Here is a 24,926-nt window from a genome sequence, read left to right as displayed (position 1 = left end):
TGGAAGGACTGATGCTGAAGCTGAAACTTCAATACTTTGGCCACCTCATGTGAAGAGTTGACTCATTGGAAAAGACCCTGATGCTGGGAGGGATTGGGGGCGGGAGGAGAAGGGGATGACAGAGGATGAGATGGCTGGATGGCATCACTGACTCGATGGACATGAATTTGAGTAAACTCCGGGAGTTGGTGTTGGACAGGGAGGCCTGGCGTGCTGCAGTTCATGGGGTCGCAAAGAGTCAGACACAACTGAGTGACTGAACTAAACTGAACTGAGAAGAAAGAAGTAAAAAAACCCAAAGGATCGGATTAACTACTGGTAGAAACTACCTCACAGCAGTAGTGTTGACTGTAGCAGCATGATCAATGGTGAAGTATATTGTAAATCATTCATTGTTAAAACCAGTTTAGCACTATAGTCTCACAGGTTTAATTTTTAAAGTAAATTAGAAAGGATTCAAAGTTATTGTTATAGCACCATCTTGCATATGACAGAAAAGGACAGGGTACCAGCTAGTGTTCCCAGAACTGTTCCTCATCTTTGGCCTATTTTACCCACCAAGGTTCATGACATGGGCATACTCTGGGGAGTATGCAGAGTTTATGATAATGTATTAGGCTTATATGATAGGAAAAGAAAATAAGAAAAACAAGTCTGAGGATCTCTGCCTTAAAAACAAAGAAGTTTGATCAAGATCAAGGTCCAGGCAAGCAAAGACAGAAAATTAAGAGTGTGAATCTATCCCAAATATCAACATATCTGATACTGAATGTGAGATCCAAAAGGAGACTAGATGTAAAATACGTGCCATGGAGGCCTCCTCTTGCACTGTTAGGATCTAGAGTACACAAGATCATCTCTATTCACTTTTCTTGGCACACCCATCCCAAAGATAAAGACAGAAGTTTCAAGACATTCTACTTGCAAGCTACAATGCATCAGCTAACTTCCCCTATCCCCTACATTCTCAGCTTACCAGGCAACTTTCTGGTATGAATTGACCTCCTGAGTAGCCTTTCCTTCAGGAGAAAGAAACCACTGACTGGCCAGTAGATGTGAGCATTCCAGTGTACATGAAGGATATATTTTATAGGAAAATGATAATCAAAACAACACCTTAGGCACAAGTATTCATTTCAGTGTCAACAAGTCTTCTATAGCAGAATCCACCTTTCATTTACTGTCAATATGGAATTTATTTGTCTGACAATGTCAAAAATAAGATATCCATAAACATGTGGATTTGGAACTTCTAGTCTCTTCCACTGACCCTTTTATCTATCTGGATGCCAATACTATACTGCCTTGATTATTATAGATTTATAAGTCTTGAAAGCAGGCTTACCTGTTCAGTCTTCCAACTTTTTTCTTCTTTTCCCAAGCTGTTTTGCCTATTCTGAGTACTTTGCATTTAAATATAAATTTTAAAACGAGCTCGTCAATTTCTACCCCAAAAGCCTGCCAGGATTTTAACGGATGGCATGGAATCAATAGATCAATTTAGAAAGAACTTAAATTTCAACTATCTCTGGAAAATACTCAGAAACTAAATAATATACTACTAAATAGTCCTTAGATCAAGGTAGAAGTAAAAATTAGAAAATATTTTGAATGAAATGTGAATAAAAATGCAACATATCAAAGTTTGTGGCATTTTACTAAATAAAACAATATTTAGAGGGAATATACAGCATTATGCTTAGTGTTAATCTATAGTCTTTCTATCTGTTTCCTATTTGTCTTATCTATTCTTTGTTATCATTTTTTTTTTACCTTCTTTTGGATTAGTTATTCTTACGATTTCATTTTATCTCTTTTGGTTTATTAGTTATATGTCATTATTTTGTTATTTTGGTAATTGTTTTAGAGTTTATGGTAAATGCTCTTAATTTATCTCAATCTACTTTCAAATGACATTGTATCACTTCATGTATAATATCAGAACTTTATAATAGCATATACACTTCTCCTCTCCAGATTTTTATGCTATTTTTGTCATATATTTATTTTATATATACTATAACCCAAAATATATTTTGTTCCAATAGTCAATTATTTAGTCAAGATATTTAAATGATAAGAAAAAATATTGCATATTTATCCATTTAGTTACCATTTTTAGTGCTCCTCAATACTTCAATCCATCAGGCATTAGCCATCCTTCTGCCATTCTTTAACATTTCTTATAGTGTAGGTCTACCAGAAATGAATTCTTTCAGTTTTTGTATCTGAAAGATATTTTTGCTGGGTATAGAATTTTTGATCAAAATTTTTCTCTTAGCCCTTTAAGGATGTTACTCTACTGTCTTCTCATTTGCATTGTTTCTGATGAGATACCTACTGTTATCCTTATCTTTGTTCATCTCTATATATGTATCTTCTTTTCTCCAGCTGTTTCAAAATTTTTTCTATTCATTACTGATTTGGAATAATTTGATTATGATAAGCTTTTGGTATAATTTTCTTCATATTCCTTGTGCTTGTGTTTTATTGTGATTCTTAAGCCAATGGACTTACAGTTTTCATCATTCAGCAAAATTTTAGCCATGACTTTCTCAAATATTCTTTCCTCCTTTCTCTCTTCTTTACTTTAGGACTCCAATTATACAAACATTAGGCTGCTTGAAGGTGCCTTACAACTCACTGAGGCTCTTTACAATTTCTATGCTTGTTTTCTGTGTTTCATTTCAGATAATTTCTATTGCTAGTTCTCACTATTCTTCTACAATGTCTATTCACACCTTGTGTATTTTTTATTAATCTAATCCAATGTTATTTAGTTAATACCATCTAGTACACTTTTCATATCAGACCTTGTAGTTCTCACCTCTAGACATTTGATTTTATTTTTTTTATATCTTTCATGTCTCCACTCATCTTTCAAACATATGGGCAACAGTTGTAAGAACTTTAAAGTTCTCGTCTGCTAATTCTAACATCTGTTTCAGTTCTGGGTTGGTTTCAATTGGTTGTTATTTTCTTCCTTTTATGGATAGTATTTTCTTCCTTCTTTGCATGTCCAGTAATTTTTGATTGGATGTTAGACATTGTGAATTTTAGCTTGTTTGATACTATATATTTTCATACACCCACACATACACACATACTCACAAAACCCTCATTCTGGGATGCAGCTATTTGGAAACACTTTGATTCTCTTATATCTCTATTTTAAGAGATGTATGGCAGAAAAACCAACACAATATTGTAAAGCAATTACCCTTCAATTATAAATAAATTTTTAAAAATATATAAAAATTTTTTAAAAAAGATTTGTTAGGTGAGACTAAAGCAACATTTAGCCTACAACAATTATTCCCCTGAGAAATGCTGGGCTGGAGGAACCACAAGCTAGAATCAAGATTGCAGGGATAAATATCAATAACCTCAGATATGCAGATGATACCACCTTTACGGCAGAAAGGGAAGAGGAACTTAAATAGCCTCTTGATGAAAGAGGAGAGTGAAAAAGTTGGCTTAAAGCTCAACATTCAGAAAATTAAGATCATGACATCTGGTCCCATCACTTCATGGGAAATAGATGGGGAAACAGTGGAAACAGTGGCTGACTTTATTTTTCTGGGCTCCAAAATCACTGCAGATGGTGATTGCAGTCATGAAATTAAAAGACGCTTACTCCTTGGAAGGAAAGTTATAACCAACCTGCTGCTGCTGCTGCTGCTAAGTCGCTTCAGTTGTGTCCGACTCTGTGCGACCCCATAGACAGCAGCCCACTAGGCTCCTCTGTCCCTGGGATTATCCAGGCAAGAATACTGGAGTGGGTTGCCATTTCCTTCTCCAATGCATGAAAGTGAAAAGTGAAAGTGAAGTCGCTTAGTCATGCCTGACTCTTAGCGACCCCATGGACTGCAGCCTACCAGGCTCCTCCGTCCATGAGATTTTCAAGGTAAGAGTACTGGAGTGGGTTGCCACTGCCTTCGATAACCAACCCAGACAGCATATTAAAAAGCAGAGACATTACTTTGCCAGCAAAGGTCCATCTAGTCAAGGCTATGGTTTTTCCAGTGATCATGTATGGATGTGAGAGTTGGACTGTGAAAAAAGCTGAGCACCAAAGAATTGATGCTTTTGAACTGTGGTATTGGAGAAGACTCTTGAGAGTCCCTTGGACTGCAAGGAGATCCAACCAGTCTATCCTAAAGGAGATGAGTCCTGGGTATTCATTGGAAGGACTGATACTGAAACTCCAATACTTTGGCCACTTGATGCGAAGAGCTGACTCATTTGAAAAGACTCTGATGCTGGGAAAGATTGAAGGCAGGAGGAGAAGGGGATGACAGAGGATAAGATGGTTGGATGGCATCACCGACTCAGTGGACATGGTTTGGGTGGACTCCGGGAGTTGGTGCTAGACAGGGAGGCTTGGAGTGCTGCGGTTCACGGGGTCACAAAGAGTCGGACACGACTGAGCGACTGAAATGAACTGAATTATTCCCCAGCTAAGGCAAGACATTTATGAGTATTATAACTACTTTTCTAAATTATGAAGGATTCTAATCTGGCTAGAGAGAATAGGCACTTTTACTGCTCTTTGTGAAGTGTAAAGATCAGGACTGTTTCCTCTAGACCTGTTGAATGGTTCATTTCTGGTCTCAGGTAGTTTCCTCATTGAATGGGCCCATCAGTACTCTGATGAATGCTCTTTAGATTTCTAGAGTTCTATCTCTCTACAGCTCTTTTCTCTCTGATACTTTATGCTGTTAATCATAGCCACTTTAGCCTCCCTGCATCCTCAGTCAATTCCTCAGCTCAAGGAGTCCCTCAGGTCTGCCTGGAAACCCACTAATTGCAGTAAGCTGAGGCAATTGTAGGGCTCACTTCATTTGCTTCTTGTCTCTTAGACAGACTGTTTTCATTTCATGATGTCCAATATTTCTTAATGTCTTCATCTGCTGAAAACAATTCTTCCATATACATTGTCTTTATTAAAAAATGTTTCAAGTGGAAGGGTAAATCTAATTCTTGGTCATCCTCTTTGGAGAAGCAGATGTCAACTCTTCACAACTAACCAAAATTTAATGAACCAACATCTTTAAGCATTCTACTTCTCAGAACATTCAATAAAGGAAAAATTGGTGCTGTACTGCCCTACTGGGACTTGATAAATAACCCTGCAGGGCCTAATTATAGTCAATCATTTGAGAGACACAAACAGTGGCTGTCTCTTATATCTCTGTTAATGCAATGGAGTAAAGTTAAGGGCAACTTCATATTTCTGGGCAACTATAAAAATTACAGCTATGCTGTTTCAAACATGACTAAAAACACATCGAAAATAATTCATTCACATAGTACCTTACAAGTCTTCCAAAGATCATGTAAAACTTTAGGCCCTGAGAGAATCTTGGCTCAGAAGCCTAGATCTATTTATGTTAGTACATTTCTCCCTAAGAATAAACAAGGTATTTGTCAAAGAGCATTCATTCTTCGAAGTCAGTTAGAAAAATTAGTGCTGCAGGGTATTAAACAGTACTTCAGCAGCCTGACAGAGATAATTTACAATTGCAATGTGTTCATTATGCCAGTATGTAATTTACCCCTTTCAGCACATGCTCCTTCCCTCTCTGTCTTCCACCGCTCACTGGAGTTGCGGAATAACCAACTGTGGTCTAGTTCCCACTGGTTTTCTTTCTGAATGTATACAATATTGAAACTTCTAAACAGAGTGGGTTTGATCACACTGGGCACTGAATAGTGCTTGGACACTCCCTTTCAAAAATTAGAGCTGGTTCCCAGGGGTTGTACTAAGGGTAGGGGCATTAAAAATAGTTAAATCGACTCCCCTTGGTCATCGGATGTAGTAAGAGCCATTAAAAAGAAATGTTCAAAGTGTATCTGTTTGTCACTAGATAGTTTCTGAAAATCAATAGATCTAACTGATATACATATCATTTTTAGGAAAACTAACATATATTGAGCATTTACCATATAGACAGCAATGTTCCAGTTGCTTTCCAACCCCTATGAAGAATCTTTATCACCATTCTTATAGATGATAACAACAGAAGCACAGTAAGATTATAATTCATCCAAGGTCATAGGACTACCACTATTGTTGGCACAGGAATCTAGTTCTTTCTGATCTAAATCCATGCTCTAAGCACAATGCAATGCTACATTTACTGACGCTTCTCTCAAACTACATTTCCAACATATTAAATGAGGTGTCTAAACTTTGAGGTATCATTCTAAATTAAATTTTATGTGATTATTCCTATGGTTCAAAATTACAATAAATTCTGAAGTCTATTATAACTCTGTACTAGTCGCTCAGTCATGTCCGACTCTTTTCGACCCCATGGACTGTAGCAAGCCAGGTTCCTCTGTCCATAGAACTCTCCAGGCAAGAATACTGGAGTGGATTGCCATTTCCTTCTCCAGGGGATCTCATAAGAGACTTGTCTCGTGCAGACTTTAAGACAAGTAGCTCTGTGCAACTGCCGGCAAGGATCTCAAAAGCTCACATAGAAGCTTTAACTGGGTTTCAATCGTGTATTCAGTGTAGATGATCGCAACACTGCCTTACTCTCTCAAGGCTGCCTCCTTGGAAAAGTTCCTCACTCAGAAAGAGTAGGCAGGTTGTGCATTCCAGGGACAAAGAGAGAGGAAGAGACACCTCAAATTTCTCCATCCAGCTGGCACTTCATTTTTAAAATAATATTAACTGTCCAAAGTTAAGAAAACTGGTAAGTGGTAGAGGTGAGATTTAACCCAAAATACCTGGCTCCAGAACCCAGGAACTTAACCACTATGCTGTTAGATCTTCCAATAAGAACTGAAAACACCCTAGTAGAGATGCAAAGTGTTTTAATTTTCTGTGTGTGCTTAGTTGCTCAGTCGTGTCTGACTCTTTGCACTGTAGCACATGGACTGTAGCACACTAGGCTCCTCTGTTCATGGGGATTCTCCAGGCAAGAATACTACAGTGAGTTGTCATGCCCTCCTTCAGAGGACCTTCCTAACCCAGGGATTGAACCCAGGTCTCCCGCATTGCAGGCAGACTCTTTACCATCTGAGCCACCACAGAAGCCCTTAATTTTCTATACTGTTTCTTATTTGATCCCATTATATTGCGCTTATTACATAAAAATTTTTTCTAAGGTAGAGAGTTTTAATGACCAAAGGATAAGTGGTACATGAAGCTGAACAAATTCTTTTCTACTTCATGCCACCAAGAAATAACTTTACTCCTGATGAGATATTGGGCTAAGATAAGATAGCACAAGTAACTAAAGCATAATGGTCTAATTCCTGATGATATCAAAGCAATGGTAATTACTGATGTCATGTTAGACCATCAACTAAATTAAAACACACAGTTGTTCATGTCCAAACTTACAAGTATAGGGACACACCAGACCCTATTAGAATCAGTGAAGGTTAAAGTTATGGAAGGAAAAAGTATAGACATCAGAAAATGTCCCTTCTTTATTTACTGCCTCCTGTTCATTGCCCTAAGGGATCAAGAATCCTGTTCATTAAATAATCAAGCTTTATATTTTTTTGTACAATAGAACAAAATATCTATTTCATTACTTCTCCCCACCAAAAAGAAGTTTTAATTATTTAAAACATCTGGTGATAATTCAATTAAAAAGGACACAGGTAAAGGGGCCTAATGAAGGTAATAAAATTTAAACTATAATGCTCACATGAATACATCATAACAGTTATTTATAGTACAATACAAAAATGCAACAAGATTTAAGATTCCACATTAAAGATCTGGGAATTGATTTATTCTAGGCTTTTTAGGCTGTAGGAATTCAGATGGGTCAGTCACTGGATACAGGCTGGAGGTGTACAGGTGCTGGGTTTATAACTAACACCATTCTCCTCTACTATACATATTCTGGCTTGTGTTACCTTGACTTGGTGTAATGATGTCTCATACTTGAACAAACCTTACCCATAACAGAATCTGGCTAAGAGGCCATCATTAGGGATTCTATTTCATCTCCCTGTAATTCACATCTTAGTCACAATCAATCAAAGAGGGTATGTATTAAGCAAATGGCTTCCATTTGCATAAACAATATGGCAAAAAAAAAAAAAATTGGACACATGTGTTCCCCAGGTATTATGTGACAAGACACCTGGAGTGAACTATTTGAATGATCTTCAAGGAAAGAACTGATTTCATGCATATGGGTAAAGACAGCACATCACAATGGCTTAGAGATAAAAGCTTAAGGAGATTCTTTTCAACAGATGTATGAGGAGGAGTATCTAAAATTCTTACTCCTCAACCTGATTACCCTGCATTTGTTCTTTGAATAACTAAACTATTTAGCCTCCAATACAATGTCTGCAGGGAGGTACGGTTCAAAGAGTCTGTGTGCTGTGTGTGCTAAATCACTTCAGTCATGTCTAACTCTGTGCGACCCCATGGACTGCAATCCACCAGGCTCCTCTGTCCATGGGAGTCTCCAGGCAAGAATACTGGAGTGGGTTGCCATGCCCTCCTCCAGGGGATCTTCCCAACCCAGGGACTGAACCCGCGTCTCTTACCTCTAATCTGTATTGGCAGGTAGATTCTTTACCACTAGCTCCTGGGACTCTAACAAAAACTACTCCCTAAAATTTCCATTTTTAGTTTAATATCATGTATATGTATAACTAGTAATGAGTCCATGTTATAACTGAAACAGGAGGATTGTATAAAAGGTGAGAATAGTTTTTTCAATCAAATGGTACAAAGGGGTAATTTGGTAATATAAGTTGAACTTTCAGATTTTAGAAAGACTAGAATGCTATTTATGCAAAGCAAAAGCCGTGCTCACGAAGCCCATTACAATGTAGGTTCATTCTAGCTGGTTTGGGATTCTCATTCAAAACTTGCCTTTAAAACATATTCTTGCTGACCAAACTATTATTCTACAGCTACCCACATTCCAGTATGTGGTTCTCCTGACATACTGATAACACTGAACAGATTTCTGTTTTTGTTTTTCACAAAAGCAGTAACTCATTAAAGGTTAAAAAAAACTGAAAACATGGCACATTTCCCATTTATATTGAATAATTCATTAAGACTTATATTCCATTCCATTCCATTCAACAATCCCAGAATCAACTTTTCAAAAAGCTTAAAATGAAAAATGGCAAGTGGGAAAAGAAAGAGTACAGAATACATTTGTAATGGAGAAAGTATGGTGGAAGGGAAAAGATACAAGAATAATTTATAAATTATTGAAAAAGGGATAATAGTATTCTTTAAATGTAGTGAATGTTTTTTTTTGGGTACAAGACTATATTAACAACCACAATTTCAACTTTATGTGTAATTCTAACAAGCTTGCATTAAATTGCACATTTTATGGAAAAATATAATGGGAATTATGCTCTTACCATCTGTTTTCTTTGAATCATTTCCGACATCGGATTGATCCTTCTTGCCTGTCTTATTTTTACCATCTTTCAAGTCACCTGAAAGTAATAAACATGACAAACAGTATGTATAAAGCCCCGGGAAGTTATAAATGTCTTTAAACCTGTCAAGATAAAAAAAGAAAACAAAGCACTGCATCAATTTCGTCTTGAGGGCTTACACGTCTGAGTGTAAATATCAGGAAATTGGATTAGGTCCTGGAAGTTGGATTATGATCTGGAAATCAAGACTAAAAGTTCATGTTAAACAGGATTGTACTTAAGTCAATGATGTTTATTTTCCAAGGCAGGCAGTTAAGCTTTACTGTTAGGCTGTGGAGTGAGGAAAAACCTGGGTTACTCTAAGTTATATTAATTAATAGCTACTGTTTAACTTCTATGTGCTTTTCCTTAGCTGCACAATGGGGATAATAATGCCTACTTTATAGACATAATATAAGGACAAATGCATTTAAGGTATTGAATGTGCTATCTCGCACTTCACTCAATGACGGCTTTACAGCTCTAAAACAGAGCTGTAAAGTGGCACTTTAATTAATGAGTTTGTTGAAGTGTAATATATAAAAGTTAAAAAACACTATGCACACAAATGTAGAGTGAATGCATGCCAAAAATTTATTTAATTCATTTATGAGGGAACCAGGAAGATAATAAGGAAATGGCTATTTCTGGCTGTTTTAGAAATAAATTAAAATAAGATTACTAGGTTACAGACAAACCTGGTTATGTCCTCAGAGCAAAAAAATTGTTAATTGTTGGGGTTATCATCCCTAACAGTCAAAAATCTACAAGTTCTCACAGAAAGTCACAGTACCTAGGCTTGAGTCAAATAGTAAATGATGAAGCTAAACACAGTCATGTTCTTCTAAAGCAAGGAGTCAGCAAATCATGAGCCAGTCCACGAGCCAGTCTGGCCCGTTACCATTAATGGATGTAAAGTTTTATTGGAACCTAGCCACACCCATTCATTTACATACAGTCTGTAGTTGCTTTTAAGCTGCAGTGGTAGAGCTGAACAGTTACAACAGAGACACACAAAGCCAGGAATATTTACTATCTGGGCCTACACAGAAAATGTTTGCTGTCCAAGATAGTTAAATAATCCTTGGGCAGATTTGTTTGAAAATATGCTTTTCTAGCATTGAAAGGACATGGCAACATTTTTCTCAAACTCTCAAGTTTCAGATATTTTTCTTACAAAGCATACTGATGGCAGCTTTCTTTCTAGCCTGCATAAAACCAAGAATAGGTCACTACTGAATTACTGGCATTATTTAAGCAAAAAGATCCTAATAATTATTGCATCCAGGAAGAAGGGGGATTAGGGCCTGTGGTGGGAGGGCTACATTTACCCTTTCTACTTTCTTTGTGCCAGGCAGTATGCTAAATGCTTTGCATGCATCATCTCACTCAATTTGTACAGCAATCCCATTATGAAGGTATTATTATTGAAAGTAGATAAATTCATCAAAGATTCATTCACTAAGTGATCAATATGCTGAATAATAAGTCACCAAATGATTGAGGATGTCTTCCAAATTTGAATTTTGCCTTGAGTTCACTGCAAGTTCACACACTGGTCAGGCCAACCGTGTTGAGTTGCAATGGACTGCCAGCCTTCTAGTGTTTCACACTCTCCCAGGCCCCATCTCTCCCAAACTTTGCAGAAGTATCTCCCTCTGCAGCAAAACTGTTGCTATTGGCTACTTTAGATTTGGTTTAAACCATTGATCTGACAAATGACCAACTGACCATTTTGCTTAAATATTAAATAGACGAATGGATGTGAGACTCGTATAAACATCTCAATTTTATAGCTATGGAACTTGAAGCACAAGTAAAGTAATTGACCATAACATACACATATGGATCTGATTTTAGAAGCCAAGTTCTCGAGTACTGTATTTTGCAACTTCCCTAAGAAGTTTAAGTTCTAGATTTCAGACTTCCATTTACTGTTGCCATTTCTAAATGCCTTTGGTCTACTGATTTATAAAGAAATGGTTATGTAAGGCTAATTCAAGATGAATTCAAGGATAATTCAAGATAATTAGGTTGCAATACATTCTTGAGTAGTTTTGCAATACAAAATAAGTAGTTTTAATGGAATTTGACAAATTCTAAGCTTGGGGGAAGGGGAGCCAACTCTGGGCAGAGTGTGAGCAGGAGTCTGAGTGCAGTACGTGGTTACCACCACCACCAATGGCCAAAATAGATGGATTCCTTTGGCGACCCATGGCACAGTCCAAACACTGGCTTTTCCCTGTTTTAAGGATGCCAGAAATGAACTCAAGGATGATCTTGAGCCTTGCAGTCAAACTAATTCCCTGCAGAAAAATGCTCTTTCTTTCCTCAATGAGCCTTCATACCCCTAAAGCACAATAATTTAAGCTTTCAGGGTTGCCCTGCATTGGAGCTTTACCCACAGTTGCAGCAAAGCCAGGAAGTCAGCAGGAGAGGTTTGGTGTGCTGGATGCTGGCCAGCAGCCCATGGCAGGCTGGCCTGCCTTCTCCTCAGTCAGGGTTGGGGAGGCTGAGAGGGAAAGTGCCTTGATGGAGACCAAAGCTTAGGGGTTCCCAAGATTGCTGATAGGGGCTCAAACTTCTAGAACCCCAATGAGCCAACGTCCTTCAGTTCCATCCTAAAAGTATCTTGGGCAGCCACAAAGAAGGGTGCCAGGAAAGTGACATATGTTTGTCTTATGATGTTCCTTGAATGGAATCCATTAGGAATTTCCCATGGGTTGAAAATGGACTAACGGCTGATATGAGCTGTTATTCAATAAACATGGGGAAACAAAGCGCCTTTCTGTGCAGTTACAAATCATTTTAATTAGGCTGCTGCAACCCGGTCCCAAACCACCATCAGCCTTTCTTATTACTGCTCAAAATTGATTTATTTTCCCACCTCTCATTTAATACTTAATTTTTAAGGGAAATGGCAGACCAGTGCTTACTTTGGGAAGTAAACACAGTTGTGAGTCAACCCAGCCTAGTTGAAAATTTGGACTCCTATTTGTGCCTTTCAGGCTCTCCCCCTAATTATCTTCAAAATATTGATAAATTATTGTCACCTCTGCCCTCGCTGGGTATTAATTTATACCTGTCTCATAGAATGTATAACCTCCTGTGTGACCAGCGTATTTGTATTCATTGGTTTCATTTCCTGACCATATAACTATGGCCCAGGGACCAAACCTGACCCCACTGCCTGGTTGTATATGGCCCACGACCTAAGAACAGTTTTTGTATTATTAAATGGTTGATAAAAAAGAGAAGGTTATTTAATGTTATGTGAGAATCTAAATGTTCATAAATAAAGTTTTATTGCAACACAGCCATTCTCATTTGTTTACATGTTATCTGCGGTTGCTTTTGTGCTAAAACAGGTCTCTGTTAAGCAGTTGCAACAGAGACCAAATGGCAGCAACGTATAACATTCACTATCTGATCCTTTATAGAAAGAGTATGCCAACCCCTGGAAGAAGTAGATTATAAACATTTTGTGGACAAGAGTTGAGTCTCAATGTTCTTCTGATTTCCCGCTCTTCCCAACAGTGCTGAACCTCTCAAATGGGGTCATGCTGGCGAAAGAAGATAGAATTTGGATCCACATTATCCTGGAATTTGGCCTAAAATCTCTACTGAATGTTTCCTTGGGCTTAAGCAAGTGATTTAACCTCTCTGAGTCTTAGTTTCCTCATCTACAAAATGGAAATGAGTATGTCTACCTCACACAGTTGTTAGGATTTTTAAATGATTTAATGTGTATAAAATCCCACCTATAATGTCTGGCACATGTTATGCATTCCATAAGTGTTACTGACATAATAATAACTTTTTTTTTTTTTTAGTTAAGGAAAAGGCATTTAAAATCCACATTTCTAATAGGAAAAACGTAGAGAAGAAACACATCTTGCCTTTCTCACAGCCCTTATGTACTCCTCCTTTGGGAAGGAGATGCTTATCTAAAAGGAAGAGTTGAATATGCATGGTTCAGTCCAGCCACCCACTGTCCAGCCCTCAACCCGCTTTGAGATGTGTTTTCCACAAGACACACCCCTTTTCTGTTACTGCAGAAAGAGCCTGCTCCGGTGGAGTGATGGGGCGAGACCTGAGCCCATCTGCTCTGCTGGTGTCTGGTGGGCTAAGCCTAGTGTAGGCCATATGTGAGAAGCCCATACTCAGCAGACCAACTCTATGTTTTTCACTTCACAGCTCCACTGGCAGTGGAGCTAAAATTCTGACCACTTTTTGATTCTTGCATCTCTCAGTTGGTTCATTCCTTGGGAGGAAGAAAGGAGTATACTACATTGCTCTCTAGGGCTTTCCAGGTGGCCCAGATGGTAAAGAATCTGCCGGCAATGCAGGAGATCTAGGTTCAATCCCTGAGTCGGGAAGATGCCCTGGAGAAGGAAATGGCAACCCACTCCAGCGTTCTTGCCTGAAGAATCCCATGGACAGAGGAGACTGGCGAGCTGTAGTCCATGAGGTCACAAAGAATTGAACACAACTGAGCATGCATGCACTAAAACTTTATCAGTTCTATTATAAATTCTTATTAAACTGAATATATTTGCCAGACTATGATACTTGAATACAGAGTCAATTAGTTATGAGCAGGCTCCAGAACCTGGCTGCTAACAGGCTGGGCAAGTCAAACGATGGCCTCCCTTGCTTCCTGGGGTGCTCTTGGGGCTTACCTGAAGGAATTTATGCAAAGCTCTTGAGGCATGATATGAGCTATTAGCATTATTTTATGGATTAAAATATTGTTTTCTGATTCTACATGTTAATATGTCAGTTGCAAAAATACTTGGGGAGTGTTACGCTAACACTTTCAACATACTTCTCATTTACCTGAGTGGCGTAGTGTCATAGCTAGATCATTCAGAGGAGATCACCTGGATCTACCAGGTAGATAAGACAGTGAATATGTAAAGAGAGAATTTGTTTATTTACTAAAAATCTTTTTTAAAGTATGGTCTTTTTAATTTATTTTTTGGCCGAGCTGTGCATCTTGCAGGCTTCCCAGGGGGCTCAGTGGTAAAGAATCCACCTGCCAATGCAGGAGACACAGGAGACACAGGTTTAATCCCTGGGTCAGGAAAATCTCCTGGAGGAGGAAATGGCAACCCACTCCAGTATTCTTGCCTGAAAAATTCCCATGGACAGAGGAGCACTGTGGGCTACAGTGTATAGGGTCACAAAGAGTGGGACAGGACTAAACACAAGCACAGCTAACTCACAGTACGGCTTGTAGGATCTTAGTTCCCCGACCAGGGGCCAAACCTGGCCCCCTGCAATAGAAGCACGGAGTCCTAACACTCCTAAACTGTCACAGAATTCCCAGGACAGAACCGAAAACAGCACCTGGTATATAATCAATAAATGCTAGTTGTTTTGTTGTTGTTGTTATCACTATTATTGTTGGAAGGTCACAAGTGGCCCAGGCTGTGAGCAACTATTATTATGCACATTTTACAGAGACAGTGGAGGGTTAAGTAACCTGGCCAAGACCAGAAAAAGTGAGAGGCATAGCTGTGACTTGAACCCAGGTCTGTTGGACTGCCAAACAGCCTCACCACAAGCTGGCACTTGTCAGCTCCAGTGACTCTGAACTTCCTGCTGTTCCCTTAAACAAGGTAACCAATTCCATGCCCCTGTGCCTTAGCTCCGCTTATTCTCTACGGCTGAGAAGTCCCTGTGTTCCCCCAAATCTCTGCATTTAAAGTCCACGTTAGACACCACCTCTTCTTAAAGTTTTATTTGACATTTACTACATCTGGCAATCCCTAGACCGAACAGATCTTACACAGACATGAGTCCCGGCCCTCCCGGGGGAAGGTACATACAGAAAGCTGCCTTTCCATTCATCCATTCTGACACTAAGCACCCAGAAATTGTACTGGGATTGCTAATACGAATTTCTCCTTTAGAAAGCAGGCATTTGCCAGAGTCTCCAGTACAGCTGGGCAGGGCCCAAAGGTATAAATCTCCCCAGAGACAATGGCCCAAGCAAACTTCTGGCTGCCTTTGATGGGATCCTGATGGGATCCACAGCTCAGAGAGATGTGATCAGCAGCAGCTGGAATGGCCAGGCTGTCCTGCTCTGTGAGCTGTCCTTGCAGGGGCAGTTCTTTGCCAGCGTCCATTCATCATATCATTAACACCCTGAAAAAAGCCTTTCACCAGCACGATTCTACTCACCATTCTGCTGCTTTTCTCCTGATGACTTCTCAGTTTTGGAATTTTTCCCATGAGGGTTGTTGCTTTTATTCGTTCGTGTTCCATTGACTTGATTCTTAGCTTCCCCAGATGTCTTTTTCTCAGCTTTACCAGATGCACTTTCTTCAGCTTGGCTTTTGGCTTCCATTTCCTTTTGCTTCTCCTCTGCGGCCAGGCGAGCCTTTTCTTCTGCTTCCTTCTTGGCTTTCTCCTCTGCATCCAGGGCAAGTCAGGAAAGGTGGAGAAAAGGTAAGAAGTCATGCCACTAGGAGAACTGTCTCTCTGAACAAAAACAAGAGTTTGCATTGGGAGTTAATGCACTAAAATGACCTAAGGTGTTTACCAAGTGTTTGGAATATAATTTTGATTAATTCAAGTCAGATTGGTACGTATACTCAGGAAACCTATAAAATCAGTTCAATGGTGATGTCACTTCCCAAAACAGTACGTTAGAAGAAGAGGCAGGGAGAAAGTAATAATAAGGATAATAATAATTAATAAACCAATACTGTAACTGGCATTATTAATATTACTATTATCATCAGTAAGTTCTCCTGAATGCATCCTCAGTGTCAGGTATTACACTAAGTGCTTCTTAAGGATTACTTCCTCTCATTCTCAACCTTATATGGCATATACTATTATCATAACCCTATTTTTGAAAAGTGGAATCAAGGCTCAGAGACATTACAAAACTCTCCTACAGCCTCACTGAATGTAAAAATTGAAGCTTCATGTACATTTGGAGTTTAAACATAAAAAATTGATTACAAAACAAAAAGACTTGGACAAAAACCACCACTGAAATAATATAGTTTCAGGCTACTGTCTATGAATTTAAAAGTGGGAAGAGAGTAATGAAGCCTCACGGAAAAACATGGTCTCCAAACTGGTATCCAAACCAGATGAGAGGTGGCCTTGAGTATGGCCAGGGATCCTGATCTGTGTCTTCCTCTTTAATGAGAGGATATCAGTCTTATTTACAATTTGGTTGACTGAAAGGGTCTGGCTCTATGTTTAACCAAACACATAGGGTAACTGCCTATCATCAAGGATTCATGAAAAACTTGATACATTCATTCAATTAATATTTATTGAGCAACTACAGTGTCAAACACCATTTTAGGCACTGGGAATACAGTAGTGAGCAAGAAGACTTAAGGAGTAGAAAAGACAATAATTAAACTAATGAATCACTAAGATAAATATCAGGTGCTTTACAAAAAAAGGAAACTGGAGTAATATGGTAGAAAACGATCAGCATACGTGAAGGACATAGAGTTACATAAGGAGGTGAAGAAGGAGATTTAACTAAACTTTGAATGATGAATTGTTGACCATGCAAAAATAAAGGGAAAAAGTATTCCAGGCAGAGGAAATAAAAAATGTAAGGTCATAAGATTGGACCAAGGTTGGTATGTTCCAGGGACAGTGAGTTGGCCAGTATGGTTAAATCAACTTAAAAGTGACAGGTGATGTGGTCAAACGACAAATGACATGTAAGGCTGGAGGCAATGAAATGAAGCTTGGTTGTAGGAAGTAACCTACAGAGACCAATAGAAGATACCTAACAAAGACCAATTCTGCTTTAGGGTCTAGAGACTTCACTGTCCAGCATTCAAATCACTCAAAAGGTCTTTCACCTCCACTCTGAAAGACTAATTGTATTTTTTTTTTCTCTAAATGTGTTATAAATATCCCACACCTCATAACCAAGGGTCCTCTTTATTTCTCCTGGTTAGTCTTGGTCCAGAAACATCTGGCTTTCATAGATGACAAGAGCGTTTTTAATCAAATGGGCACCAGAGTCATTATCCACGTGATTGTGTTTCCCTTTGTTTCAGCTGCTAAAGCGCACAAAGCTCAGATTTGGTTTCAGGATCACATGTTCACATGTTCACAGGGCTTTATGGCATTATACTTCGTGCATGTCTATGATCTCTGGCTTCATTTTACTCTTCTTGCCCTTAAATTTGCCTGGCTCAGATGTCCTTAATACATTATGAAGTTTTCATTCATCCTTTCACTGATTCATCCATCCACCCCTTCACTCAACCAAACTAATGCACTGGCCTCATCTCAGACAAATTAAATCAGACTCTGGAGGGAGAGTGGCAAGAACAGGATATTTTTAATGCTCTCCAGATGATCTAACACACAATCGGGATTGACAAGCATTGGTTTAAATTTTAAATGTTTGCAATTCACCGTTTCATGACATTCTACTTCCCCACAGGATGTATTTATAATTTACAATGTAAAGATAAGGAGGGCTTCCCTGGTGGCTCAGTGGTAAAGTATGCACCTGCCAATGCAGGAGACACGAATTCAATCCCTGGTCTGGGAAAATCCCAAACGCCATGGCGCAGCTAAGCTTGTGCACCACAACTACTGAGGCTGCGCTCCCTAGCCTGGGAGCTGCGACTACTGAGCCCACGTGCCACAACCAGTGAAGCCCACATGCCTGGAGCCTGTGCTCTGTAGCAAGAAAAGCGACTGCAATAAGTAGCCCACGCACCACAACTAGACAGCAGCCTATGCAACAATGAAGACCCAGCACAGCCAAAAATAAATAAATAAATAAAATTATTTTTAAAAGGTAAAGAAAAATTTCTTTACAAAATCACATAATTATGTGCATATATGGTAGGTCTTCTGATTTCTACAGAAAGGTGCAACTAGAGAGTAAAAGAATACCCTTGCAGAATAAGACAGGGAAATGGCATCCTCGGTAGGCTCAGGCCCAAAATGGCTCCTCTCATGTTCACCCAGACTTCCTCTCATGCTTCTGTAGTATCCCAAGAACACAGGTCAAATGTCACCTCCATCACTGAACCCCCACTGCTTGGTATAGTGTCTGTCACCTAGCAGATGCTCATGAAGTACTTGATTTCTACATGAAATGTACACAATGGCTTTGATTCACCCTGTCTGCCTATGAACCTGACTTGATTCCATCATCAGCAATCCAGATCAGTATAAAATACAGAAACTATACACACTCTGAAGTCCAGTCCTGAAAGAATTAGCCATTTGACTGTAGCTGACTGTAGGTAAGAAAAAGAGGACTGTACTTACTGTACAGAGAGGGAAAGTGGGGCAAGGGGGAAGATAATTCATTTATACTTAGGCATCAGGTAAAATAATGTATAATCCCCTCATAGAATCCCCTCTGAATCTGTGGCAAACTTTAAACATTCAGAATATCTCCAAGTTAAAAGTAATTTTGATAAAAGCTGAAGGTATTAAATTCTGGTTTGCTACAAGAGCACAACATATTATCTGAGCAATAAAAATTCATTTGACAACTGAGTCAGACCAATTTTATATGGAAAATCTAGAAAAAAAAAAAACTGGGGGTGGTACATTTCAGAAACAAGTCTGTTTGGGCTTAACCACAGCTGACAATAGGCAATTAATGTTTAACTTAATGAATGGTAGCATAGGAAATAGATGGGGAAACAGTGGAAACACTGTTAGACTATGTTTTGCGGCTCCAAAATCACTGCAGGTGGTGACTGCAGCCATGAAATTAAAAGACGCTTACTCCTTGGAAGGAAAGTTATGACCGATCTAGATAGCATATTAAAAAGCAGAGACATTACTTTGCCAACAAAGGTCCATCTAGTCAAGGCTATGGTTTTTCCAGTGGTCATGTATGGATATGAGAGTTGGACCATAAAGAAGGCTGAGCGCCGAAGAATTGATGCTTTTGAACTGTGGTGTTGGAGAAGACTCTTGAGAGTCCCTTGGACTGCAAGGAGATCCAACCAGTCCATTCTAAAGGAGATCAACCCTGGGAGTTCATTGGAAGGACTGATGCTAAAGCTGAAACTCCAGTACTTTGGCCACTGCATGAGAAGAGTTGACTCATTGGAAAAGACTCTGATGCTGGGAGTGATTGGGGGCGGGAGGAAAAGAGGACGACAGGATGAGATGGCTGGATGGCATCACCGACTCAATGGACATGAGTTTGATTGAACTCCGGGAGATGGTGATGGACAGGGAGGCCTGGTGTGCTGCGATTCATGGGGTCGCAGAGTCGGACACGACTGAGTGACTGAACTGAACTGAATTGAACTGAGCTTTTATGATACCATAATCAGATGTGATGCGATTCCTTTCCTTGCAGCAACTGTGTTTCAGTGGATTGTTCTGAAATGGTCTACAACCTTACTCTACTCCCATCTCTCCCTCACATCTCTGAAATATATGACATTGATGTGATCAGCCATCAGCATTAAGTGCTACTACTCCAAGTAGGTAGACAAAAGCAAGTAAACACATATATAAGAAAAGAAAAAATAAACTACAGGAGATACATCTGTTCCACTGTAATCTGATCCCCTTATATTTTCAGGGTGAAGTATTAATGACATTAAATCTTTCCTACTATGAGATAAAGCAGGTGATAGAACAATTAATTTGTATCTGATTACAGGTTCCAGAGATGACATATATGTAAAGAATGAACTTTGGGGGCTTTAGATTTAACATCCTAGGCTTCTGGACTAGTAGAAAGCAAATGCTGTAGTTCAATCTCATTTCCTTCTGCTTTTCAGTTCACACTATGTATGGTGATGTGATCATTATGCTGCTGCTGCTGCTGCTGCGTCGCTTCAGTCGTGTCCGACTCTGTGCGACCCCATAAACGGCAGCCCATCAGGCTCCACCGTCCCTGGGATTCTCCAGGCAAGAACACTGGAGTGGGTTGCCATTTCCTTCTCCAATGTATGAAAGTGAAAAGTGAAAGTGAAGTCGCTCAGTCTTGTCTGACTTAGCGACCCCCCGGACTGCAGCCTACCAGGCTCCTCCGTCCATTATGAGAATGGCCCAAAACAAGGAGCTTAAGAGTTACGGCAGCACAGACCCTTCATGATCCATAAATTATTAATGCATTCCTCCTGAGAGCTAATTCTATCCCACACTGAATGTCTGTGCAGTCTTGGAGAAATACATTGATTTCTTCATTTTACTTGCTTTTCTAAATTATGATACTATAGGCTCTTGCTTAAAAGTGGTATTGGGCTAATTATCTCTTAATATAATTCTCTAAAATGCCTACCTAAACTACCTACAGAGAAAGAAAGAAAGAAAAGGAGAGAAACTAACTTAAAAAAAAACAAACAACATACTAGATTAGTTTTGAATAGTCAACTTTTGATAATATATAAGTACAACATAAAGGTACTCCTAGCCACTTCAGGACTCAGAGGATGTTTCCATGGTACCTTTCTAAAATTTTTAACCAAAGTGCTTCAGCTGACAGAAAAATTTAGTCGACATTAAAAACTCAGAATGAGGAAAATATGTTAATGATGTGCAAAAATACTAGTAAATCATAGTGTTAAATAAAAATAACTATTAAGTTGGATATAAAACTTGATGCAATTATTTAAAATAATATTAAAGGATAAGTTAATTATAAGTCTTCTTATGACATGTTGTGTCCGACTCTTTGTGACTCCATGGGCTGCAGCCCGCCAGGCTCCTCTGTTCATGGGATTCTCCAGGCAAGAATACTTAAGTGGGTTGCATTTCCTTCTCCACGGGATCTTCCCAACCCAGGATTGAACTCAGGTCTCCTGTACTACATGCTAGCCATCTGAACCACCAAGGAATTATAAAATAGTCATTTACTTACAATTTACTTATAATCACCTAGGTTGAAAATCTTTTATTATTTCAATAACAACTGAGTGACAATGGAGGAAATTTTTTAAAATTCAATAAACTTCTCAGCATTTGCAAAGGAGTATCATTATATACTATTTCATATTTACATTGACAGAGATATAATTCAATAAAAATATAAAGCTAATCTCTGGGAAAATAAAAATAAGATGTATTTTGAAAGACCATAAACAAAGTTAAAAGACATAGGACAAACTGACTGACTAACTAACTGGATGGAGGTAGGATAGAAATTGCAAGACAGTTTGTCAACTGAAGAATTGCTATCCTTAATATACAAAGAGTTATTATGAATCAATAATAAAAATGTAAACATCCTCAAGAGTAAAATAATGGGAAAAAATATAAAGAAATGGCATTCTCACTACACTTCTACTGAAGGAGAACACCTAGTTTAAAAAAAAAAAAAACTTTCCAGAAACAAATTTGATAACATATATCAAGAGCTTTAGAATTTTTCACCTACTTTGATAGAGAAATCAAATATTTAGAAATATATTCTAGGTAAATGATCATATGGAGACTCAAGATTTATGAATTTGGATGTTCATAACAATGTTATATACAATAATGAAGAATTGGAAACTAACATACTCAGTAACAGAGGGATGGTTCAACTATGATATTACATACAGTAGCCATATAAATCACACTTTCTAAGAATATTCAGTATAAAAATAAAATCTTCAAAATAGAAACAGAGAAGGAAAATACAATATTACACTATGATCTCAATTTAAGGAAAAAATGTTTACTTATGAATATGTACAAAAGGGAGCGTCCCAGGTGGCTCAGTGGTAAAGAATCTGCCTGCCAACGCAGGAGACACAGGTTCAATCTCCGGGTCAGGAAGATCCTCTGGAGGAGAAAACTGCAACTCACTCCAGTATTCTTGCCTGGAAAGCCCCATGGACAGAGGAGCCTGGCAGGCTACCGCCTGGCAGGGGTCACAAAGGACTGGATAAGATAACAGAGAAGGAGCACGGTGCACAGGAAATCAAATTTTAAAAAATTACATCAGAATTTCAACAATAGTTACGTTTTGCTGGAATGAGCGACTTTTATTTTCTTCTTTGTATATTTTGTTTATATTTCAGCATTGTAACCTAGACACCTATTATTCTTACACCAGAAAAACATGTTTAAAAAGTGTCAAATTCTGAATGGAAACTGATCAATATTGATAATACTTGCAAATTGTTATGCCTACATATCTTTGTATGTGAATAATGAGTTTCAGTCCTGAGAGCTGTAAAAAAATATATATTGATTCAATCTTTCCTGACAACTATGTGTTCTGGCCTAGCTAGATAGGTTGATTAAAAAACTAAAGCCTTAGATTTAATTCCATTTCTGATCAATTTAATAACAACATATATTCAAGTGCCCCAATGCAGGGCAGCCTTTGCTGAAATCAGGATTTTTCGGTGAAAAAGAATCACGAACAAAACATTCTTGGATAGTGCAGCACAAACCAATCACCAACAGAAAAACAGATGCAAACTGAATAAGAAAATGTTATAAAATATTAATTATACGCTGCATTTTGACCACCACTTTCTTAACTTTGCATTTAAACTTTCTTTTCCAATTTTTCAAAATAAAAGCTACCACTTATCAGGCAATAACCAGGTGCAGGCTCTGTTCTCATTCTTTACTTATATAATTTCTGTTCTTTGCACCACCTCTGTGGTATCTATTATTATCCCCCAAAGGGAATTTTCTCAAAGAATCTGCCTGGATTTGCCAAAGAGCACAGGGCAAGTAGGGATTCAATTCTCCCATTCCCCAACTAACTTTTGCTTTGATACCCAAACTGTCCTCCTAAAAAAAATACATAAACCCTGGGGGCTGTGCCTTTGTCAATCCCTTTTGCATTGTTCCCCACTTCATGCTCAACCCCAGACATCCTTCAAATCCTAGTTAGACACAAGAAGCCTTCCCAAGCACCTCAACCAGGCTGCTGCTGCTACTGCTGCTAAGTCACGTCAGTTGTGTCCGACTCTGCTCGACCCCACAGACGGCAGCCCGCCAGGCTCCCCTGTCCTTGGGATTCTCCAGGCAAGAACACTGGAGTGGGTTGCCATTTCCTTCTCCAATGCATGAAAGGGAAAAGTGAAAGTGAAGTCGCTCAGTTGTGTCTGACTCTTAGCGACCCCATGGACTGCAGCCCACCAGGCTCCCCCATCCATGGGATTTTCCAGGCAAGAGTACTGGAGTGGGGTGCCATTGAGCTTATCTCTATTAGCATGCCTCACATATTTTAAAACTATTAGTGTTAATTTTGGGCTTCCCTGGTGGTTTAGATGTTAAAGAATCTGCCTGTGCACAGGAGACCTGGGTTCGATCCCTGGGTCAGGAAGATCTCCTGGAGTAGGAAGGGCTACACACTCTAGTATTCTTGCTTGGAGAATCCCAAGGGACAGAGGAGCTTGGCAGGGTCTATGGGGTCATGGGGTCACAAAGAGTCAGACACGACAGAGCAACACACACTTTCACTTCTTTTTCAGTGTTTATTTACCTGTCCTTTTTAAAGGACCAATTTTCTTCTCGAAAAGAAACTGTCTAATGCTCTCCCAGGTGATTAGTTTCAGAAGGTAATTTTAGTAAGCCAGATAATTGCAAGCAAATTATCTTGAAATACCACTTTCAATTGTGTATTGTCAGGAGTTGAATTTTCAAGTGTAATGAGTGTAATTGATTATAAGAGATTGCTTTCTCAAAATGATGCAGTAGCTGCCATTGCTGGTTGCAAAGCCTGCCAACAGGGAGGATTTCAATGTTTAAAGCATCCTTATAGACTGTGAGAGGCCACACTTAAAATATCGAAGAAGAGCTGGCTTCTTCTCCATAGCTCAGGACGTCCCCAAATGATAAGGGCCCAACTATGCCTTAAAAGAATTGTAAGTATAAACACTTTGCCCCACCTGAACTGAGAAGACACTTGGACAGGACACAATGTTGGCCTTTGAATAACTCCAGCAGTGTGATCTTGTCTCTTCTCTCTCAACACTGGAAGCAGCGCCCCAGATATTTGAGGAACAAGACCTACTCCTACCCTTCTCCCTTGGGCAGAGACACTGGGTATATTAATGTGTGGAATGCTGAGACCGGTGATAAAACTTTGCTTGCCTGGTATAAAAGTCCAGGGCTCAAGGTCAGTGGGTGCTGGTGAGGAGTACAGGCTTCCACTGAACTCCCATTCCTACTTGGAAAGAAATTCTGTGCTAATGCCTCCCTGTCCCCACCCAGGAGACTTCGAGCTTTGAGGACAAGGATGCCTGATATTCACCTCGGTGAATAACACACAGTACAGAGCCTGGCATACAGTAGGCATGCAACAGATGTTGGCAAAAACTGACTGCTGTTGAAGGTGTACCTCCACAAAACCCACTGAGATTAGCCTCCTGGTTCTAGAACTCTAGAATCATCCACTCTAGAATTGTCTCTAGAATCAGGCATCATAGCTTCATGAGACTTACCACAGCTATGTGTTCCTGCTTAGACTACAGTATAAACATGTCATACGTACGAATCATGGAGCACATGCTCGGTAAACACAAACATGCAAATGAATTCTGACTTTCAAAAAA

The 24,926-nt window shown here is 39.1% G+C and overlaps 1 protein-coding gene across 5 annotated transcripts in view; it reads right to left on the bottom strand.

Moving 5' to 3' along the window:
* The window catches only part of PDE1C (phosphodiesterase 1C), a 541,449-nt gene that overhangs the window by 53,359 nt on the left and 463,164 nt on the right, over nucleotides 1–24,926 (bottom strand). For all 5 annotated transcript variants that reach the window (XM_061414179.1, XM_061414180.1, XM_061414182.1 and 2 more), the window contains exons 16-17: nucleotides 15,622–15,852; nucleotides 9,373–9,450 (exon numbers count right to left, since the gene is read on the bottom strand). In XM_061414179.1, coding sequence (XP_061270163.1) covers nucleotides 9,373–9,450; nucleotides 15,622–15,852 — 309 coding nt within the window. The remainder of the gene's footprint in view (nucleotides 1–9,372; nucleotides 9,451–15,621; nucleotides 15,853–24,926) is intronic.

The sequence above is a fragment of the Bos javanicus genome, chromosome 4 (assembly GCF_032452875.1).
Source record: "Bos javanicus breed banteng chromosome 4, ARS-OSU_banteng_1.0, whole genome shotgun sequence".
Taxonomy (NCBI): Eukaryota; Metazoa; Chordata; class Mammalia; order Artiodactyla; family Bovidae; genus Bos; species Bos javanicus.
Note: the sequence above shows the minus strand (reverse complement) of the source record. Positions and strands in the feature narration are given on the sequence as shown.